Source organism: Colossoma macropomum, unplaced genomic scaffold (assembly GCF_904425465.1).
Source record: "Colossoma macropomum unplaced genomic scaffold, Colossoma_macropomum, whole genome shotgun sequence".
NCBI classification, from domain to species: Eukaryota; Metazoa; Chordata; class Actinopteri; order Characiformes; family Serrasalmidae; genus Colossoma; species Colossoma macropomum.
Window position 1 is genome coordinate 23,752,246 of NW_023494806.1, and position 23,388 is coordinate 23,775,633.

At 41.5% G+C, this 23,388-nt stretch overlaps 1 protein-coding gene across 2 annotated transcripts; it reads right to left on the reverse strand.

Moving 5' to 3' along the window:
* Positions 1 to 1,422: 1,422 nt before the first annotated feature.
* susd1 (sushi domain containing 1) lies at positions 1,423 to 22,717 on the reverse strand. Of its 2 annotated transcripts, XM_036598095.1 has the most exons (20): positions 22,535 to 22,717; positions 21,309 to 21,448; positions 19,478 to 19,609; positions 19,175 to 19,324; positions 17,719 to 17,871; positions 17,304 to 17,483; positions 16,254 to 16,433; positions 15,949 to 16,128; positions 14,485 to 14,664; positions 12,494 to 12,673; positions 11,887 to 12,066; positions 10,943 to 11,122; positions 8,855 to 9,019; positions 7,856 to 7,953; positions 5,957 to 6,143; positions 3,869 to 3,962; positions 3,384 to 3,627; positions 2,173 to 2,212; positions 1,855 to 1,948; positions 1,423 to 1,731 (listed from the first exon to the last, which is right to left on the reverse strand). In XM_036598095.1, the coding sequence occupies exons 2-20, from the start codon at positions 21,367 to 21,369 to the stop codon at positions 1,707 to 1,709; spliced, it is 2,703 nt and encodes a 900-aa protein (XP_036453988.1). In that variant the 5' UTR covers positions 21,370 to 21,448; positions 22,535 to 22,717; the 3' UTR covers positions 1,423 to 1,706. The 2 variants fall into 2 exon arrangements, with proteins under 2 accessions (XP_036453988.1, XP_036453989.1); XM_036598096.1 differs by lacking the exons at positions 14,485 to 14,664; positions 15,949 to 16,128; positions 16,254 to 16,433 and having other exon boundaries at positions 1,433 to 1,731.
* Between the last annotated feature and the right edge of the window lie 671 nt (positions 22,718 to 23,388).

Below are 23,388 nucleotides of genomic sequence, written 5' to 3' on the forward strand. Positions count from 1 at the left end.
ACTGAGTTTTTAGCTAGCTAATGTTATTAGCTAGCTAAAAATATTCATATAACCTTTATATGAAGCCTTTGTTGATATTACTGCTAAAAGAAAACAGATTTCTTGGCATACAAACCTTACAGTTCTCAAACTGTATTGATAATATTTCACTGTTTTCTCTGAAATGGAGTCCCTGATGCGAATTTACACTCCAGGTTTTGAGTGGCTGTTTTCATAACACATAACACAGCAATATATCTGTATTTTAGCTCGAGTGAAGCATGAAAATACTTACTAAACCGCTGAAATGTTTCACTGCTACACTAACAGATAAAATCTGTAATCTATCATAAAGAATCCACTCAGGGAGCGAAGGCAGAGTTAGCAGCGCTGCTAGCAGCGCTGCTAACCGCCCTGCAAACGGGCCATTAGCTCAACCAGCTAACCGTCTTACTAACTAACATAACTACAGCTAAGTCGGGTTAAACTGAATTAGATCAACATTATGTGACGGCAGTCAGATACAGTCGCTACATGAACCATAAATAACCGATATAAACATCTAATTTCTAACATAAAACAACATTTTTAGCCATAATTGACTTGCTTCACTTTTGAATTCCTCATCCTTTCGCGCCTCCTCGGTTCCCGCCTTCATCGCCGCCTTCCATTTAAAATCGTCCTCCGCGCTGCTGCGCTGCTATTGGCTGCTCGTGTCCTGGCGTTTAAACGTTTTTAATAATTTTAATTATTGATTTAACATTTTAAGGATAGTTTAATTTATATTAATTTGTTGAATAATTCACGTTAATCAAAGTTTAATTCTATAGGGCAAAAATATTGTGAAAATAGTAAAGCATTTAAACTTCTATAGAGTATATAGAAGTAAATAAAATAAAAAATACCATAAAAATTAAAAGTATGGTAATTTGGTAAAAGTTTAAGTTTCCAGTTTCAACAATACTTCAGTAAAGTACAAATCTTTCAAAAATAATCCTTTATTAATCAAGTATTTTCTACCTGTGTTGAATTCACAGGCTAGTGTTGAACCTGTATTAAAGGGCCTGTATCCTACACTTTTATAGTATTTTATGTTTCCTCTGAGATCCACTTACAACATTTGTGCAGGTTTCCGTCTCAAACATTGTCATAATTAATTTCTATGGCTATTTTCTAACCTCTCTTTGTCCCTTAGAACTAAACAGGCTCTTTTTGTTCCAAATCCTTTAAACCTGATATATGTAGATAAGCTCTGTTCTGATTGGCTGTCCTGTATTGCGCTTCATTCAAAATACAGTATGTGCTGAAACATTCCTTATGACTTCAGCGTGAATGGGGCGGGGCTAAACTACTGTAGTACAGCTGAATAGGGGATGTATGACATCACAAAAACAACGAATTCAAAACAGGCCATGTTTGCTGCTTAGTTTCTGTATATGGACCGTTTTATCGACTGGAGTGTGAACTGTATGTTTTGAAATTCCAGCAACATTTACATACCATATGCTACTCTTTTATCTAGTGAGGTAAATTTGATTTTGGCCCTTTATAGAACCATAGAAATAGAGTAGAATGCCTATCTAAACATCCACCATGGTAAGGTAAGTTTTGATATTAACTGATATTAAGCTTTATTAAAAAAATCAAAAAGAAAAGACAAGACTTTTTTTTAACAAATCTGTTTATTTTGTTACAAGCCAACAATTATAAACTACTTCTATACTCCGTCAAGGCCTGGCTACCTTCCAGAACCTGCAGCACAGACACAGAGAAACAAAAACAGGTTAATTTATTAAGAGATCATAGGCCGTTGATAATAAATATGTGAAGATTAATCTGATAAAATTGAATATAACTGTAATCGCAGATGCTGACCAGCTGCAGCAGTAGCCCATAGTGCCCATCACGCCCAGAGCCCCGATGGTGCCAAAGGTCAGCAGAGCAGACACTGTGGTGCCGTATGACGTTCCTACAGAAAGAGGGTAAAAATAAATATATATTTAAATATCTATAAGAATAAAAGCACATATAACTTAAAGAATAAAAACATCTGAAAAAGGATAAATATATATTAAAACAACACAGCACTCTCAGACTTATTTTTATTATTTATTTATACATTTATTTACATATATATTATTTCATTTTTAATAGTTATTTATTTTCAACTATTATGTTTTGACTTTCCCTGACCTTTAGCTTTGGCCCAGATAACGCAGGACTGCTTTCTAGCCTGAAAAGTTTGAAGGGGGGAAACACATTTTTATGTTCGCAAATAAATTCACTGTCAAAATAAAAGCCACCTGTAAAAGAAGAATGAAAACAATAATATGGCAAATTTCAGAAAAACAACCCAAGAATTGCACAGGTGAGGCCACTGGCTGTAAATAATGTTTATTCATTCTCCATTGTATTTCATTATTTTAATTACCTTATAACAATAAATTAGTACTAGTGTTTATCATGCTAAATCAGAGGTGTTCAGTTCCTGTCCTGGGGACCACTGTTCAGCCTTTGGAGATTCCTCTAATCAAACAGACCCACTAAACATGGCCATTAAGACGCGAGTCACATGGAGAACACATTGTACGCAGTGAAAATAAACATACATAACACATTTAATAGTAACATAAGACCTCTTACAATAGAAAACAGCTCTGTTTGTCTAACAATAGCATTTCTCTAGGTAGCTGATTTTTCTTTGTGCTATTAATTGTACTCTGACTTTATAATAAGACAGACTAAAGAACTCTGGGGGTGAGGTTTAGAAGGGGCGTATCTTTGTTAGCAGTGGATTTCACCACAATTCAGCACCAAAGGTTTGGGAACAGTTTGGGGAAGAACCTCTCCAAAATCTTGTAGAAAGCTTCCCAGAAGGGGGACCAACTACATATTAGTGCACCCAAGTCCTCCACCTCTCCTGTTACATGTGGTGTCCCTCAGGGCTCAGTTCTTGGACCCCTACTTTTCTTTACAAAAGACCCAATACTTTTTTCCATATAGTGTATATATATATATATATATATATATATATATATATGTATGTAAATATATATATATATATATACACATATATGCTAATTCATTGTATATATGACACACATGATAAGTACACTATTTGATTATATATTTGATATATTTGATATAAACACTTATTGAAACATGCAGACACTGTTGCTCTCACTGGATGTCGATGATAAAAATTGGAAACTGTGTTCATTCTGTGGGAATCACATGATCTTCATGTTCTGGTTGTACGTTCAAAATAATGTTAGTGAATTACTGAAGGTAATAAACACATTCTGATGAAGCTTGTTTTGTCCACTTACATAGAAAAAATGCACTGTTTTATAAACGTTAAAAATCATTTACAGATATTCTTTGGTCCTTAACGTAAATCTCACCTGCCTCCACTGGCAGACTGTGCGCAGTATGACGTAATAATCTCTCCCCGTCTCCAGTGGAGCGTTGTAGAGTTCTCCGTAAAGCTGGCGGTCTCCTAAAGTGAAGTTCACGTCCGTCCCCAGACCCCTCAGCTCCATCTCAGCCGCCATGTATTCACCACTGCAGCTCTGCCGGGCCACGAGAGACGAGTCGCAGTCAAACACCAACACGCCCTCCACAGGTAACACAATCACCTGATACACACTGCAGACCCACAGACAGACACAACTCATATTTCTTCAAAGGAATAATTAAGCAAAAAGCCAAATACACTCATCTTTCACCTTACGCTTAATAGTCTAGTCCAGGGGGCGGTGGACCCCCCAGTGGGCTGTGGTTGTACCAAAATGCAAAACATTACAATATTTAAACATGTAACCACACCAATCATTTTAAATTTGACACAAACATTGTGATTGTTATTAAAAATAAAACAATATCTCACCATATGGGGTCCAGTGTACTGGTGGCTCTGTGCAATCTGAGCACGGGTAAGTGAATGTCCACCTCACTGTACCTGACCACAGGTGTGGGAGGAGCTAAGAGTAAACAGAAAGGTGAGTTGGTCAAATAATTTATTAAATAAACTATAAACTACTCACCAATGGAATGCCTATGAAAATCTATTAGTCAGGGCATGAGTGTGGATCTAGTACCAGGTAGACTGTACAGTAACAGTGACGCTGTAGTTGGTGTGAAAGTGGTAGGCGTGTCTCCAGTAGACTGTGCAGTAACAGTGACGCTGTAGTTGGTGTGAATGTGGTAGACGTGTCTCCAGTAGACTGTGCAGTAACAGTTACGGTGTAGTTGGTGTGAATGTGGTAGGCGTGTCTCCAGTAGACTGTGCAGTAACAGTGACGCTGTAGTTGGTGTGAATGTGGTAGACGTGTCTCCAGTAGACTGTGCAGTAACAGTGACGCTGTAGTTGGTGTGAATGTGGTAGGCGTGTCTCCAGTAGACTGTGCAGTAACAGTGACGCTGTAGTTGGTGTGAATGTGGTAGACGTGTCTCCAGTAGACTGTGCAGTAACAGTGACGCTGTAGTTGGTGTGAATGTGGTAGACGTGTCTCCAGTAGACTGTGCAGTAACAGTGACGCTGTAGTTGGTGTGAATGTGGTAGACGTGTCTCCAGTAGACTGTACAGTAACAGTTACTGTGTAGTAGGTGCGAATGTGGTAGACGTGACTCCTGTAGACTCTGCAGTAACAGTTACGGTGTAGTTGGTGTGAATGTGGTAGACATGTCTGCAACAGTTACGGTGTAGTTGGTGCGAATGTGGTAGACGTGTCTCCAGTAGACTGTACAGTAACAGTTACGGTGTAGTTCGTGTGAATGTGGTAGACGTGACTCCAGTAGACTGTGCAGTAACAGTTACGGTGTAGTTGGTGTGAATGTGGTAGACGTGACTCCTGTAGACTCTGCAGTAACAGTGATGGTGTAGTTGGTGTGAATGTGGTAGACATGTCTGTAACAGTTACGGTGTATTTGGTGCGAATGTGGTAGACGTGTCTCCAGTAGACTGTGCAGTAACAGTGACGGTGTAGTTGGTGCGAATGTGGTAGACGTGTCTCCAGTAGACTGTGCAGTAACAGTGAAGGTGTAGTTGGTGCAAATGTGGTAGACATGTCTCCAGTAGACTGTGCAGTAACAGTGACAGTGTAGTTGGTGTGAATGTGGTAGACATGTCTGTAACAGTTACGGTGTAGTTGGTGTGAATGTGGTGGATGTGTCTCCAGTAGACTGTGCAGTAACAGTGACGGTGTAGTTGGTGTGAATGTGGTAGACGTGTCTTCAGTAGACTGTACAGTAACAGTGACGGTGTAGTTGATGCGAATGTGGTAGACATGTCTGTAACAGTGACGGTGTATTTGGTGCGAATGTGGTAGACGTGTCTCCAGTAGACTGTGCAGTAACAGTGACGGTGTAGTTGGTGCGAATGTGGTAGACGTGTCTCCAGTAGACTGTGCAGTAACAGTGAAGGTGTAGTTGGTGCAAATGTGGTAGACATGTCTCCAGTAGACTGTGCAGTAACAGTGACAGTGTAGTTGGTGTGAATGTGGTAGACATGTCTGTAACAGTTACGGTGTAGTTGGTGTGAATGTGGTGGATGTGTCTCCAGTAGACTGTGCAGTAACAGTGACGGTGTAGTTGGTGTGAATGTGGTAGACGTGTCTTCAGTAGACTGTACAGTAACAGTGACGGTGTAGTTGATGCGAATGTGGTAGACATGTCTGTAACAGTGACGGTGTAGTTGATGCGAATGTGGTAGACATGTCTGTAACAGTTACGGTGTAGTTGGTGTGAATGTGGCAGACGTGTCTCCAGTAGACTGTGCAGTAACAGTGACGGTGTAGTTGATGCGAATGTGGTAGACATGTCTGTAACAGTTACGGTGTAGTTGGTGTGAATGTGGTAGACGTGTCTCCAGTAGACTGTGCAGTAACAGTGACGGTGTAGTTGGTGCAAATGTGGTAGACGTGTCTCCAGTAGACTGTGCAGTAACAGTGACAGTGTAGTTGGTGTGAAACTGTACCTGGTAAGCTAGTGTTTGCAGTAACAGTAGATGTGTCTCCAGTAGACTCTGCAGTAACAGTGATGGTGTAATTAGTGGCCGGCCGAAGGTTTAAACACAGAACCGGCTGAAGGGCTGCAGAACTGAACAGCTTCCTCCTTCGGTCAGTGAACAAATGGTCAAAGTCCCTTTGTCCAATAAACGTCACCTGAAGGCAATACACATCCAAAAATACCCTTATTAGCAGCAGAGAAGAAACACGTTATTAATAAATTACAGAATGTGATATATGATATGTTAAAATGTACCAAAAAACCACAATGTTGTTTATACGACTATTTTCCGACCTCGCTTTATCCCTTTTAAATGAGCTCTCTTCTGATTGGCTGTCCTTTATTTTGCATCATTTGAAAAGTGGCAGAGGCTGAAATCTGGAACAAACTATGAAGTCCTCAAAGATGCACTAAACAATAAACTTCAGCCACTCCCTTTGGATCATTTCCCAAAACTTCCACTCCAACAACTCTGATACAGGCTGTCGGCAAGAACGATAGTCCAGATCACTTCCACACCAACACTGTGGGGCTAAACTGCTGTAGGCTGAATGGGCGGGGCTAAACTGCTGAAGGCTGAATAGGTGCGGCTAAACTGCTGTAGGCTGAATGGGTGGAGCTAAACTGCTGTAGGCTGAATGGGTGGGGCTAAACTGTTGTAAGCTGAATGGGTGGGGCTAGACTGCTGTAGGCTGAATGGGTGGGGCTAAACTGCTGAAGGCTGAATGGGCGGGGCTAAACTGCTGTAGACTGAATGGGTGGAGCTAAACTGCAGTAGCTGAATGGGTGGGACTAAACTGCTGTAGCTGAATGGGTGGAGCTAAACTGCTGTAGACTGAATGGGTGGGGCTAGACTGCTGTAGGCTGAATGGGTGGGGCTAAACTGCTGTAAGCTGAATGGGTGGGGCTAGACTGCTGTAGGCTGAATAGGTGCGGCTAAACTGCTGTAGGCTGAATGGGTGGAGCTAAACTGCTGTAGACTGAATGGGTGGGGCTAAACTGCTGTAGGCTGAATGGGTGGGGCTAAACTGCTGTAGACTGAATGGGTGGATCTAAACTGCGGTAGGCTGAATGGGTGGAGCTAAACTGCTGTAAGCTGAATGGGTGGGGCTAGACTGCTGTAGGCTGAATAGGTGCGGCTAAACTGCTGTAGGCTGAATGGGTGGAGCTAAACTGCTGTAGACTGAATGGGTGGGGCTAAACTGTTGTAAGCTGAATGGGTGGGGCTAGACTGCTGTAGGCTGAATGGGTGGGGCTAAACTGCTGTAGGCTGAATGGGTGGGGCTAAACTGCTGTAGACTGAATGGGTGGATCTAAACTGCGGTAGGCTGAATGAGTGGGGCTAGACTGCTGTAGGCTGAATGGGCGGGGCTAAACTGCTGAAGGATGAATGGGTGGGGCTAAACTGCTGTAGGCTGAATGGTGGGGCTAAACTGCTGTAGGCTGAATGGTGGGGCTAAACTGCTGTAGGCTGAATGAGTGGGGCTAGACTGCTGTAGGCTGAATGAGTGGGGCTAGACTGCTGTAGGCTGAATGGGCGGGGCTAAACTGCTGTAGGCTGAATGAGTGGGGCTAGACTGCTGTAGGCTGAATGAGTGGGGCTAAACTGCTGTAGGCTGAATGGGCGGGGCTAAACTGCTGTAGGCTGAATGGTGGGGCTAAACTGCTGTAGGCTGAATGAGTGGGGCTAGACTGCTGTAGGCTGAATGAGTGGGGCTAGACTGCTGTAGGCTGAATGGGCTAAACTGGCTAACTGGCTAGGCTAAAAGCATTATGCATTCAAAATACTACAAGTGTGTCAGAGTGGTCAATGTTTAGCAGTAAATGTCTGGTTGTGTGTGTTTGCTGCGTGTAGAAATGAACTCACTCTATACTGCTCTCTGTATTCTTCTGTCTCTGCCTCCGATTTCCAGCGCAGGCATCTTTCATTATACACCGTCAAGCCCCTCACCGCAAACCTCACCTCTAGACCAAACACAGCAACAGGTCATTACAGTGCAGTCTACTTTACTGTGTTTCACATACAAGCTGCTAAAATGCACTAATAATTAGTAATTTCTAATAGACCTGAAGTGATTTTGGACACTTATGACACACTGTTATCCATAGACCTTAACAGAACTCCAGATTGACCATCAGAGAAACACCTTAAAATCTCAGGCTTATTACATACTAAGGCTGATTATTCAGTAACTACAGGGACTTCAGCACAAACAGGTTGATCTATTCTTGGGTTATAGAAGTGTGTAATAAAAATTGTAAGGCCATGTAAAGGGTTAATACTTCCAGGACATAATACACCTTCATCAGTTTCATGCATCTAAATCCACAAAATAAAATTACAAAGAGCAAATTTCCTGTTAACAGTGAATCAAATATGATGCTGGGATCTGGAGTCAATTCACTTTTCTTTATGCCAGTTTAAGCCTTTTTTCTTACAAATGAAGAGCTGCAATGCATACATGTCTGGTACAGTCGGATGCAAAATTTAAACATCCCTCATCAGTTTTCATATTTTGATGATTTTCTGATTGAAAACAAGTCAACACAGTCTCTACAGGGAACACACTTACATTCACATATGACATTTTTCTGCCAATCTAGTGCGCAATTTCTGTAGATCTCCTGAATGTAACATATAAAATGTACCATAACTTTTGCACAGGGTACATTTCATGTTTTATTTTTTCCCCAATATGTTAATTTCATCTAATAAAGAGTGATCGTATATTAAAACGTACAGGAGTGTGTTCTCTGTAGAGGATGTCTTCACTTATTTTCACTTAGCAATGAAACAAATGCATGGAATTTGACTGTTTAGCTCAGGCCTGTATATGATGACAGGCAGTTTATGTGTTTGTTGTACCTCTGCAGCGCAGAGTGGCCACCTGCCACCTTCCTGTCATGCCGCACACTGATTTGTCACTTCCTGTGCGGCTGTAGTATCCTTTAGCACAGCGATGGACGACCACAGTGCTGTTCTCCCACAGCACCTCAGAGTGGGGCACTAGCGGAGTCGGCCCGCAGTACGCTGAGGGTGGATCACGCACACAGTTACTTATTTATTATCAGGCACAATGTGCGTTAATTACCTTAAAGCTAAGTGTGCTACTGTTAGCCACCTAGCTAAACTGAAATCAGGGCTCAGATTACAAACAAGAAAACATTCAAATAAACAACAACTAAACAAATACAGGTAAACTAACTCTATAACACGCATAAAATACAGCAACAAAACAGATACAGAAAGCAGTTCACACGCAGAGTTAGCATAGCAAGTAGTGTATTGAGGAAACGAAGCTAAACAGCGCCGCTCGCTTCCCCAGGCTACAGCGTTCTGCTCTGAGGAGATTCTGAGGCTGTTCAATGTTTTAGTGTATCTCTCAATGTTTCTCTCCCTACCCAAGGCACTTTTCCACCGCATGGTACAGCTCAAAACGACTTGACTCGACTCGATTCGCTTTGGTACCAGCTACTTTGTTTTCCAATGCTGATATAGCGCCCTCTCAATGCAGCTGGTCATCATAGCGATGCCAAATGAAGCTGCCATAATGTGAAGGAGACGAATTTCTGGTGGTTCTGGTTGCTCAATAAAGGCGATGCAAGAGGCTATGCTAACCTGGTGGCTAACATTAGCATAAATGTTTAGCGATTCTCTCTGACTAGTCAGAGGTCTGCAGCGTTCTTACGCCACCTTTTGGTACCGGCTCAGCTCACTTGGAACCTCGATGGAGATGGTATCAAAAAAGTACTGAGGACCAGATACCAGGTATCAACGTTTGCCTAATGGAAAACCAAAAAAAGGCAAGTCGAGTCGAGTCGAGCTGGTACCATACAGTGGAAAAGCGCCTGTAGTGCACTGCATAGGCTCCTACACCCAAACAGTAACGTCTAAATAAGAGCTGATGAGGGTCAGCAAGGAGCAGATTATTCAATCGCAATGTGCTCGGCCAGGTTAGCCTCAGTGAGCTAATTGGGTATATTGTTTATATTATAATGTTTTTGTTTGTTTGTTTGTTTTGAAAAGTCTGACCATAACATTGTTGTAGAACTTTCGTGTAGTGCTTTACTTTTGCTGTTGTTAGCCATGTAGCATTTAGCATGCTAAACATCTAGCAAAACAAAGCACTGAAGCCGTATATAACAGATGGAGTAACTTTGCAACTTGAATGTTATGGTTTTTAGCATTTCAAAGTAGTTTGTGGCTTATAGACAGTTTTGTTGGCCACTTTTTGGGGGGTTTGAAAAGGGAAATGCTAATTGAGCTGATGCAGTAACAGAACAGCGATTCCCCTGAGGGTTAATGATGAGGCCAAGTGAACGAGGGCAGTTAAAACCGGTACTGAATCAGCCAAAGTGAATTATAAATGGAGAGAGCCACTGTCAATACTACTGAATAAGAAGACACAGTCAATGTCGCCACCTACTGGTGATGCTCCAGAAGTGCTTGTGCTACATGCATAAAGAGAAAACTGTCAAGTTTCAATTCACTTAGAATTGGATTCAGGTACAGCTCCATTACAGTACCAGTGAAGGATGTGGACACCTGGTTTAACATGTTTTATAATCAGAAAGATTTTGATTTCATAACTGTTTGGGTTTGTTTAACACTTTTTAGACAATACATTATTGGACATATATGGATGGATAGTTTTGTTTTTATTAAAAATATTAAACATATGAAATTTTGTCAATGTGCCCAACATTTTGACCGGTACTGCAGACCAAAAACATTTAAAGCTACATAAATAGAAACACAAACAGCTGGGTTTTTAAAACAGATCTTCAGGAGGAGAAGAGGAAAGCAGAAAACTAAGAAAATGTACAGTAATTTAAAAAGCATGTTTTACATGCATTAAATGGGAATAATTTCACAGTGAGTCAGAAGGGAGGCGATGAGAAAGGACTCAGGAGTGTAAATGAGTCATTTCTGAGCTGCAGGTGAAACGTGTACCTCTGCATGTGATGGACACCGTCTCCCACATCCCCTTGGTGGTGCAGGTGGAGTAGTTTTTGTGACCCTCCAGCCGGAGACCCTGAGGGCAGGAGTAAAGCGCCACGCTGCCAGGGACAGAAGACCCGTTCCAGCTGAGCTGGGTGAGGGGGGGCGAGGGGGGAGGACCACAGCGGATCTCTATACAACGGCCAAAGGATCATCTACATCAGAGTCATTTCTATTTTATAGTGTATATTTAACATGAGATCAGATGACCCATAGTGACTGGCCACCTTATTAGAAACACCTATTTAGTTCTTCCACTCACTGGCCACTTTATTAGAAACACTACCTAGTTCTTCCCACTGTCCCTTTATTAGAAGCCCCACCTGTACTTCCACTCACTGGCCACTTTATTAGAAACACCTATTTAGTTCTTCCACTCACTGGCCACTTTATTAGAAACACCTACCTAGTTCTTCCACTCACTGTCCACTTTATTAGAAGCACCCACCTTGTACTTCCACTCACTGGCCACTTTATTAGAAACACCTACTATGTGCTTCAACTAACTGGCCACTTCAGTAGAAACACCTACCTTGTGCTTCCACTCACTGGCCACTTTATTGGAAACACCTATTTAGTTCTTCCACTAACTGGCCACTTCATTAGAAACACCCACCTTGTTTTTGCACTCACTGGCCACTTTATTAGAAACACCTGCCTTGTACTTCCACTCACTGACCACCTTATTGGAAACGCCTACCTTGTACTTCCATTAACTGGCCACTTTATTAGAAACACTTACTTATTTCTTCCACTCTCTGGCCACTTTATTAGAAACACCTACCTTGTACTTACACTCACTGGCCAATTTACTGTGAACACCTATCTTCCAATCCTTTTGAGTGTGCATGTTAATGTTTTATCGAGCTGACCGGTGCACATGTACGTTCATGTACCTTCACAGTGCAGGTGAACTGGACTCCACCGGCTGCTGGAGCCGCACACCGACTGGCTCTCCGCACTCACACTGCCATATCCAGCCTCACACTCATACAGAGCCACAGAGCCCAGACTGGAGCTGCCGTTCCAGGACAGCACCGTGTGGGGGAGGGGAGGAGGGGCACCGCAGTCTACCTCTAAACACACACACATGGGAACATACACACACATATACAGTCGTGTGCACAAGTTTGGGCGCCCATGGTCACAATACATGTGTTGATGTTGTAATACTGCACTGTGTAGTCCTGTGTAATGTGCTGCTGTTGTGTGTTGCACCACAGGGCCTGAGAAACAATATTTCATTTGAATGTACACAAATAATATTACTGTTCAAGAATAGAGATCACTTGACTTGGCTATATTCCTCAAGGTAGGTCTTTTGGCATATTTAAACAGTTTTCTATTTAATATCTTATTGCAAAGAGACAAAGAAAACATTGTCATAGACAGTTCTAATCCAGGTTCCCAAACTTTTGACTGGCCTTGTACACACACATACTTTTTGCGTTATTATAATATGCAAAATGATGGTGTATTATGAATGTAGAGGTGCATTAATACCTCGACACAGAAAGTGAGGGAGGCTCCAGGTTCCTCTGCTGGAGCAGACGGACACGTCCTCCTTTCCAATATTATAAAAACCGTCATTGCACTTATGGCGCACTTCTGTACCGACCTTACTGAGTCCGTTCCATAACATTACAGCATGAGGGAAAGACGGGGGGACACCACACTTTATCTCTAAACACACACATACACACACACACACACACACACACACACACAGAGTTACTCTATACATTCTCATCTTGAAAAAGTGTCTTTGACGGTCAGCAATATTAAATTTAAGAAATAGTTTAGCAAAAAAAGCTGCAAGGTTAACAAGTAATGGAAGCTTATACCCCACCGATTAGCATGCTGCTAACTTCATGCGTAAATCATCACTCTCAGTTAAAGCTGCACTATGTAAGATGTTTGTTGCTAAAATTGAAGGAAGTATTGTTGAATGAGGAGACTAAAAACAGGTTAAAAGAAGGTGTGTGTGCCGCTGTGAGTCGCCCTGTAAAGCCTGAAATAATCAATTGTGCAGTTACACATTTCCACCAGAGAGGTCTCCAAATCCCCTAAACTTACATAGTGCAGCTTTAAGTCATTTCTAATCGATTATGTAGTTTCTGAGACTGTATGAGCCACTGTTATCTGTAAACACGTACTAAAGTAAAAGTGAAACTTGGATGGAAAGCAGCGGCGGCAGCTCTAATTCATGGCTCTTTACTGAAAGAGTCACTGTACTACAGCTTGCAGGGGGAAAATGTTAATATTTGTTACAGGCTTTAATAACATGTAATCTATGGAACGTCTTTTACAGAATTCAAATGATTAAGTTTCAGCTGAAATAAACTCTTCATGTACGCCAGCGCTAGATTGGCCATAGGGTTCCATACAGGTACTAGCAGAAATTAGCATGATCACCAGTGCTAAGTGCTAATCAGAGGAACAAAGGCTACCTATCAAGCAAAATAGAAGATTTCTGTTTCTAGCTATGCAATGACATTTCACTCACTCCTACAACCATGTTAGAAAGAACACTATATGGCCAAAAGTATGTGGACACCCCCCTAATTAATACGTTCGTGGGTTTCAGCTACATCCATTGCTAACAGGCATAGAAAATCAAGCACATAGCCATGCAATCTCCATAGACAAACACTGACAGTAGAATGGGTTGTATTGCAGCACATAAAAATCATTTATTGTTGCAATAAGAGTTCTGCCTCTGGAAGCAACATCAGTGCAAGAACTCTGTCAGGAGCTTCATTGAATGAGTTTTCATTGCAGAGCAGCTGCACACAAGCCTAAGACCTATATTTGCAATTCCAAGCGCCGGCTGGAGTGGTGTAAAGCACACTAAATTACGCTTCTCTATCTGTCAGTCTGAAGGATAAACCTGGGTTTGGCAGATGCCAGGAGAACGTTACCTACCGGAATGCATAGTACCAACAGTAAAGTTAGGTGAAGGAGGGATAATGGGCTGGGGCTGTTTTTAGCGTTTGGACCCCTTAATTACAGTGACAGGTGATGTTAACACTACAGCATGTGAGCTCCATAAAGACATGGTTTAATGAGTTTGGTGTGGAGGAACTCCAGTGGCCTGCACAGAGCCCTGACCTCAACTCCACTGAACACCTTTGGGATGAACTAGAACGGAGATTGTGAGCCAGGCCCTCTCGTCCAACATCAGTGTCTGACCTCACAAATGCTCTTTTGATTAAATGGGCACAAACTCCCACAGACACTCTCCAAAATCTTATGGAAAGCTTCCCAGAACAGAGCAGACTATTATAGCCACAAGGGGGCATCCAACTCCATATTAATGCTCATGGTTTTGGAATAGGACATCCAACAAGCTCATATAGGTGTGATCATCAGGTGTCCACATACTTTTGGCCATATAATACATTCAGGTGTTTCCTGCCTTAAGATTTTCTCGTTCTCAGCTTAATACCATCATTTTATGATTGATGACATTTATCAGTCGTAGGAGATGTTACCTCTGCATGTTAGAGTTGTTTTGCTCCAGGAACCGTTCTCAGTGCACACAGACTTATTCTCTCCCACTGCAGGATAATATCCTTCATTACAATAATAAATCACAGTGCTGTTAAACCTCACGCTGCCATTCCACAACCGGCCACTGTGGGGCACTACAGGAGGCTCCCCACACCGGATCTCTGGAGATAGAGAGAGCGCGCCGGCCATCGGCCGAAAAAGGGGACACAAATTCAGGTCATGCAAGAGATCTAGAACAGTGTGCTGGCACATAAGAGATTCAGATTTCTGATACACATAAACTGTTCAAACATCTGGAATCACATTTCACATTAATAACTGCTGTTATTTCATTCAGTGATAACTTACAGTGTAGATTTCTGAAAACATTAAATGATAATACTGTGCTTATCAATTTATAGCAATTTCTTTTTTGCCACAAGGTTTGACTTTTCATTAATTCGGTGTTGGATATTAATTTTATTCAGTTCAGTTCATTTGGGATGTTAATTTTATTAGAACTTTATTCTGGACATTAGTTTTAGTAGAACCTCACTCTGGATAGTAATTTCATTATAACTATTGTGGAATTATGAATGGTCCTGCTCATCATTCTGGACTAAACATTGTAACTTTTTTTAGCTTCCTGCAAATTATTTGAAGCTTATGTAGTTGTAGAGAACTAGCACTGAGTGTTGGAGGCAGGAATAAAATATTGGGTTGCAGCAGTTAAATTCAAATAGCTGAGATGTGCAAAGATGAAGAAACACAACATAGTAAATCTAAAAACCCACACCTAATCATCAAAGCCGAAAAACATACTGTCACGGCAGGCATGGAAAATGTTTATGGTCCATTTATGTCTTACCTTCAATGCACTGAAGTAACGTTAGATGTTTGCTTTGACATTTTTATGGCTCTTTCAGTCTTTGTAGTAAAATGACAGAAAACTGATGATGACAAGGTTTTTTCAGCTTTGGATGAGTAGAAATCAACACAGAATGGAATCTCACTTTAAATTGTCCCCAGTTACGTCTTTTAACCACAACTGGAGCTTCAAACTTAAACACTGGCACTCTGAGAATGAACCGAAGGCTTGAGGCAGTGGTGGATAGTGGCAGCTGATTTGATTGGCCATAAGACATGGACAGCACTCAAAGAGATGGAAATAAAATTGCATAATCTTAAAAAAAAATCAGCTTATTAAGTATTATTTTGCCATTTGATTGGGTAAGCCTGTAATCAATCTGTGTAGGCCCAGGCCTACGCATGGCTACGTCCCTACTAGCATCATATTAGAACTTTTTTATTTATGGATCTGCACAAAGTATATTATTGTTTATGTTTAAGAGTGAAAACAGTGATTCCAAATGTTTGAACTACATGGTGTTGATGCATACATAGTCAGCTGGAGTAAAATGTGTGTGTGTGTGTGTGTGTGTGTGTGTGTGTTTGTGTGTGTGCACCTTCACAGGTGACGTGTGTGCGAGTCCACTGTCCGTGTATGTTACACTCCGACTCGTGCCCTGAACCCACCATCCGATATCCAGTTTCACACTCATACACAGCTACAGATCCCACCTTACTGTTGCCATCCCATAGTACTACAGTGTGGGGGAGGGGAGGAGGGGTGCTGCACTGTATCTCTGATGTATACAAACACACAAACATACACTTATATCATCTGTCTCTGTTCTTTATTGGATGAACTATAACTGGATTTTTGTATCAGAGAATAATGATAAATACTGACATAATAAAAGTCCTGTACCTCTACACAGGAAGTTGATGTGGCTCCAGCTCCCAATAGCAGAGCATACAGAGGTGTTCTGAGTTCCAGAGTTATAAAACCCAGTCACACATACATACAGCGCCGTGGAGCCCAGGCTGGAGCGACCCCCCCACAGCCGCTCTGAGTGGGGCAGAGAGAGCGGCTCACCGCAGTTCACCTCTACACGGGGAAGCAGCTCTGTTAGGCAGGACACACTCGCAACAGCGACCAACCGCTAAAGCAGTTATCAGCAGTTATCAGCAGTTATTAGTTATTGGCAGTTTCTACTCAGTTAGCAAAATTTGTCTGGCTCACTTGTGGGCCACATCCTTGGATTTATTCTGGCCCGGTATACGACAGGGGTCTTGGCACAGATCTGGTCAAGTGAGTAGAACTAATGAATGTGGCCCCAAATCTGGCCCAACTACATTGTTGGTCCACAACATTTATGCCAGAATTGGCCCACAAATATAGACATGAAACTGAACCGTATGCAGCTGTACAGCATCTGGCCCAGTAGTCAACCAACACATGTGTATGAAAGCCAGAACCAGCCCAGAACTGTCTGCTATCTGGGTCATATCATCCACTATGAGCAGTTATGAGCATTTATGAGCAGTTATTAAGTTTTATTCAATAGTTATCAGCAATTATAAGCAGTTACAAACCTTTATTAGAATTTATGAACAGTTATTAAAAGTTATGAACTGTTATTAGAAGTTCTGAGCAGTTATTAGAAGTTATGAACTGTTATTAGAAGTTATGAGCGGTTATTATACGTTATGAACCATTATTAGAAGTTCTGAGCAGTTATTAGAAGTTATGAACCATTATTAGAAGTTATGAAGAGTTGTTAGCAGTTATAAGCATTACTTAGCATTTTGTGCACTTGCTATGAGCCATTATGAGCATTAATTGATTTTGGCTGTTATAAGCATTTATTAATGTCCTCTGCTATGAGCAGTAATCAACAGTTATTATTGTAATATTGCTCAGTTCAGTGACCCAGAATAACTCATCACCTCTTACTCCCTGTACCTGTTTGCTTACCTTCGCAGTGCATGCTGGGACCGTTCCAGTGTCCATCAGCGGTGCAGATGGAGGTGTTTCCTCCTCCTCTCCACACGAAGCCATCTGCACAGCCAAACCTCACCACACTGCCAAAACGAGTCAGAGACGGAGAGAGCTGGACTGTATGAGGAACAGAGGGGGGAGGACCACAGTCTACCACTGCGCACACACACACGCACACGCGCACACACACACGCACACACACACACACACACACACACACACACACATCAAAATGTCACCTGTTTTAAGGTAAACAGCCTGATTAATTTAACATTTTGAGTTCACTGAACGTAAAACGCTAATTATTCTTCTGTTAACATAATACTAGTAATTATATAGTAATTAATATTTTTATGGATCAGGGTTAGTGCTGATCTTGGATTGTACACACTTTCGCAGTAGGCGGAGTCTCTGTGAGGCTGGAACGGTTCTGATCCACTCTGAACTCTGTATCCAGTTTGGCAGGTACAGGAGAAATCCCCCTCACTGTTCTCACACACTCCGCCCTCTCCACACACACCTTGCACCACACACTCGTCCACATCTGTGAAAAACACACATGCGGAGACACATCAATCAAAACAGCACCTCTAAAGCTGAACAGTTCTGAGCAGGCCCAGCATGGGGGGGTCGCCCCACTAACCAATCAGCATGCCCCACTGAACCCAGGACGTTTGTACATGCTTGTGTAGCAGCAGGTGCCAAAATGTAAAAACTGTGTGTGCCCCTGATATAAAAGCCTATATTAATTAACACAGCAAGCCAAAGCATCAGCGGTCTTATTGTAATTGATGTCATCTTCACTGGGGTGAATACTTTATGAATAGGTGTTGCACTGGTTGTTGGGTTCATGTTCAGCCGTGCTCTTGTTAATGTGAGTGTAATCTTGTTATGGTTTTGTTTTTCACCACAGTATTGAACTGGAATATGCAGAAAAATGACTGGACTGCTGTCAGCAACAGGCTATAACCCGATTACCCTGTCTTAGCAGGACACGGTGCATTTGGGAAATGTATTGCTTGTCAATTTGCTGTTGTCTTTATGCAACCAGCAAAGCTCAACACAGTAACCTTCCTGCTAGAATGCATTTATGTAGGTGATGTGCCCAACACCATGGTTAGTTTGCTGCCATTATGATTCCCTGATCACCAAAGGTAGCCAGGTAGGAACCACCAGATATTTGTGCACAGGGGCCTGGAATTTGATGATCATGGTACTCATTTGGTACCTGATCACGGTAACTGTGTGGTAACCAATCATAGTAATCGTGTGGTGACTGAACATGGTAGTCGTTTGGTAAAAGATCATGGTAATCGTTTGGTAGCAGATCCTAGGTATTTCTTGGTAAATCATGGGAATCATTTGGTAAACAATGATGATAACTTTGTTAACTGATCATGGTAACTGTTTGGTAATCGACAATGGTAACTGGTCAGTAATTGATCATGATAATCATTTGATAGCCAATCATGGTAACTGTTTGGTAAACGATTGTGATAATCGTTTGATAACTGATCATGGTAATCGACTGGTCATAGATCATGGTAACTGTTTGGTAAACAATCATTGTAAATGTTTGATAAATGATCATGTAAATTATTTGTTAACCATACATCGTAATTGATCATCATACCTGTTTGGTAAATGATTGTGGTAATCGACTGATAACTGATCACGGTAATGAACGGGTGAAAGGTCATGGTAAACATTTGGTAAACGATCATGGCAATTGTTTGGTAACCATACATCATAACCGATCATGGTAACCATTAGTAACCAACCATGGTAAGTATGTCAGATGACTCTCTCTGATGGGAATGTGTATATATAAGTTGTCTGCTGCTCACCGTGGCAGTAGGTGCCGTCGTTGGGGATGAAGACAGCCATGTTATTGGAGGGTCTGTAACCCTGAAGGCAAGTGCAGTAGTAGCTGCCGTACGTGTTGTGACACATGGTGTGGTCACCACAGATCCTGCCCAGCTGACACTCGTCCTTATCTGAGAGAAAGAGATACTCACCTGAGTTATACACAGTAAACAATAAACCAGGCACAAAATCGTGACCCAACTCCAACATCCACAACAGTTAAATACGAAGGACAGCTTCGCCTTAAACTCTGCACTTTCTCTGTCCAGGTAATAAAGCCACACCTTGGCAGTGAGTTCTCCCGTTTCCCACGAAGCCGTACATGCAGTTACACACTTTCCCTCCAGATCCATCTGTTTTATCCTCACAGGTAGCGTTAGCATGGCAGGAGGCGCACACGTCCACCTCAGCTCCAACTGAGAGAGAGAGAGAGAGAGAGAATATGAAGAGGAGAGAGAGACATAGAGTGATAACAGAAGAAGCTTCAAGCAGAAATGCTCATTATAGCAAAGTAAACTGAATGTTTGAGCTACACTGTTTAAGTTATGAAGTATTAATATTTTGATTCATCATAATTAAGCCTTGACTACAGCTTAGTAAGGCATGGGAATGAGATCCTAACGTGTGGCCACGACTTAGCAAGCCGTGCGTATGAGATAATTAAGCCTTGACCCCAGCTTAGTAAGGCATGGAAATAAGATCCTAATGTGTGGTCATGACTCAACAAGGCATGCGAGTGAGATAATTAAAGCCTTGACCGCAGCTTAGTAAGGCATGGGAATAAGATCCTAATGTGTGGCCATGACTTAGCAAGACATGCGAATGAGATAATTAAGCCTTGACCACAGCTTAATAAGGCATGATCTCATTCAAACGCCTTACTAAGCTGTGGTCAAGGCTTAATTATCTCATTTCCACTCCTTACTAAGTCTTGGCCATGCATTAGGATCTCATTCCCATGTGTTAATACAGTTTGGCCACACATTATTCTTATTTATACAAGATGTCTCCAGTAGGGCGCCGTAGCTCATACGTTTGAGAACTAATCCAATATCATTGTTGTCGAACAAAAACCTCGTAGCTCCAACATGGACCTTTTCTTAACTTTCCATGGAAGTTAATGTAAAAATATTTTATTCATTTTGGAGAATCTCTATCGGTCCATTCATCAAAAAAAGACAAGGTTCAGCTTTTTTGTTTATCAAGTTCTGTCAAAAATGAAAAACGACAAAAATGGAGAGTGGATTTGTTCTGACAGTGATGATAAGAATGTTGGCCATTTTAAAAATGAACTAAACTAGATTCTGGAAAACACATTTGCATTAATCACACCAGAGAAATCTTTTAGTCACTCGATGTCAAAGCAGCATGTCAAATAAAGGTTTTAATGAAGGAAGCTGCTCCTTCAGATGAGCTAATGCTAATGCTAACACCAGAGCTAGTCAGAGCTGTTAGCTGCTAAGGAGGACTCACTGTCTTACACACAAGATCTGTCAGCAAACTCGAACACAATACACTAACGTCGTGTGTTCAAGTGTGTCTTTAGCTACACAGAGTATTTTAATCACTAATGTGAGCGCTGTACCGTCCTGTTTAGCCTGACTGATTTAGCAAGCTAACAGCCAGCAGCTAAGCTAACTCCCTCGGCTAACTAAGTAATCTTAACATTTTTCTGGAATGTTGTTTATCATTAGACATCATGTGAGCAAATATGGTGACTCAGATGAAGTTCAGTTTACCTTAGAGTGAGTAAAATTCTGCTAATAGTTTAGTCACTGAGCTGTGAATTCGGCCTTTAGTCAGAAACTTTTTCAGCCTCAGGACTGAAATTAAAACATCTCCACCCTCCAGACGATCAGGATCTAAACTAAAACTCCTTTTCACCGTTTCTTAGTCTAAAATAACTAATTTACCGCCACCGCCGTTTTCACAGCAGGTTTGTTTTGATGGGTTTTATCATGTTTCCTTCGCTTGATGGAGGAAAGACTTGTTGTATATCATTATGTTCATCTGAAAGGCGTGTCAATCAAAATTTGCCAAACAGTCGGCTGTAATTGACTTGTTTGATGGTCAGAGATGTTCCCTCTTGATGGGGACGTGCTGAGTGAGTCGTACCTGTAAGCAGGACGAACGTCGCTGTAATAAAGCAGAATGTGAAGGCTGCTGTTTTCTTCATAGCTGCTGATTTCCTCTCATCTCTCACTCACTCTGTAATGTCTCTTCATCCTTCTCTCTTCCTCCTGCAGGCCTGGGGTCTGGAGATAGCACAGAGGGTTAACCAAGGACTCGAGGGAAACCGAGGCCCCTCCGTCGTGGTTTTGAGGGTCAGTGTGATGTTTCTGATATGCTCAGTTACACACAACACTGTGTGTGAATAAACTCTCTCACACACTCTGCAGAGTCATGGTCATTGTGTGAGTGTGTATGTGTGAGTGTGTGAGTGAGTGAGTGAGTGTGTGTGTGTGTGGGTGGGTGGGTGGGCGGGTGTGGTGATTATGGCTATTTTTGGCTCTTCTGGACCAGCTCCACCAAAAGCCACTATTCTACACTTCCTGTCAAAAATGGTTTGTCAGCTCCACCTAAAAGAATTACTTGATATGGTAACAAACGACCGAACTGCTTTTATTCAACTCTTGAATGAAAGAATGCAAACGTTCACATTAGAAGAACCATAACTATATTTCACATCAATGGAAACCTTGCAAAAAACACTTTAAATCAATTCCTTCTTGGTTGAAGTTTAACCTAAAATTATAAAGTAACTGATTACAAAGCTTTTCTTGAGTTAACTCAACTTGTGGACAGTAGAATTCACCCAAGTCAGATAGTTAAGTCCAAAAAGTCTCTTAATTTTTTTTAGTTCTTCTTCTCAGTTCGGTGAATAATGTGAAATCACTTTTTAACTCATTTTCCACACTTTGGCCTAAAAATCCATTCACGGTGGAGGGATACATAATACGCAGGGTATTGTGAGGCAAAATAGTCCCCAAAGAAAACTTATTATTTCAGATTTTCTACTATTTCCCATCATCAACATTCCATATAAACTCAGAAGACTCGTGTCGGTTCACTGGTGGTTCTGGATAGTAAATAAAATGTCTCTTTAAATTCTTGATGCTGATGCTGAAAAATTAACAACTTGCACTTGTGACTTTTGCACAGCACTGTATGTGTATATAGCACATGAGACGTATATATGTATATAAATAATAATAATAATGTGTGTGTGTGTGTGTGTGTGTATATATATATATATATATATATATATATATATATATATATATATATTTACACATCCTGACACTGTATAAAAACGAGTGTGTGTGTGTTACTTGTCCTACCTCTTTAGTAGATCACTCCACAGCACACAGAATTCCCTTAATCCAGAAATGACTCCTCTATCTGGCCTTATCTTAAAGAAATCTTCAGAATGGAATAGGAAGCCGGTGATCCTGAGTGAAGTGTGTTTAGGCCTCAGGCTCATAGAGTTATGTAGAGTCAGTGTGAGTGACCTGTAGGGTCTGGGGGGGGGGCGGAGAGTTAACCCTGTGTGGGACTGACAGATAAGAGCACTCAGCGTTATCATCACACACACAAACACACACACACACACACACATCAATGACACACCAAGCCTCTACACACTGCATGTAGTGTCATGGGGGGGGTGGGTAGGTGGGGGGGACACTATTACCCACAGAAAGCCCCCCACTGAAGCTGGTAGATGATTGGTTATTAGGCTGTCAATCCTTGTTTATATGCAATCCACTGTTTTTGTCACAAAAAACAGCACATTTACAATTCAGCCTACATACGTTTACCTCACCCACTCCCACTGACCTTATAAGGAGTGTTTCAGCCAATCAGAACAGAACTCATTTGCATATCAGTTGCAGGCAAAAATTTGTTGCATGTTTCGGTTAAATTCTTCGTGTTGTTGATTTTCTAAGCTAAAGTATGTGAACACGTCCTCTACAGAGACACACTTCTGCACATTTTAAAACACAGTTACTGTTTATTTACTGAGTTTAATGTACTGGGGTGAAAAAAACATAAAAGCCTGTGAAAAAATTATGGCACATTTTATATTTTATGTTGCATTTTTTCCCCAATATGTTGTACTCCACTTTGAATTCACTGTTTTTGTGATATCATTAAAACCAACACATTTACGTACATCCATCGATTCAGCATA

Coding starts and splice junctions, on each gene's coding strand:
- susd1 (XM_036598095.1), bottom strand. CDS start 21,369: ATGAAGAAAACAGCAGCCTTCACATTCTGCTTTATTACAGCGACGTTC. Junction 16,434..17,303: donor TCCCAGCATGCACTGCGAAG/GTAAGCAAACAG, acceptor TTCCCCGTGTAG/AGGTGAACTGCGGTGAGCCG. Junction 12,067..12,493: donor CCCTCACTTTCTGTGTCGAG/GTATTAATGCAC, acceptor GTGTGTGTTTAG/AGGTAGACTGCGGTGCCCCT.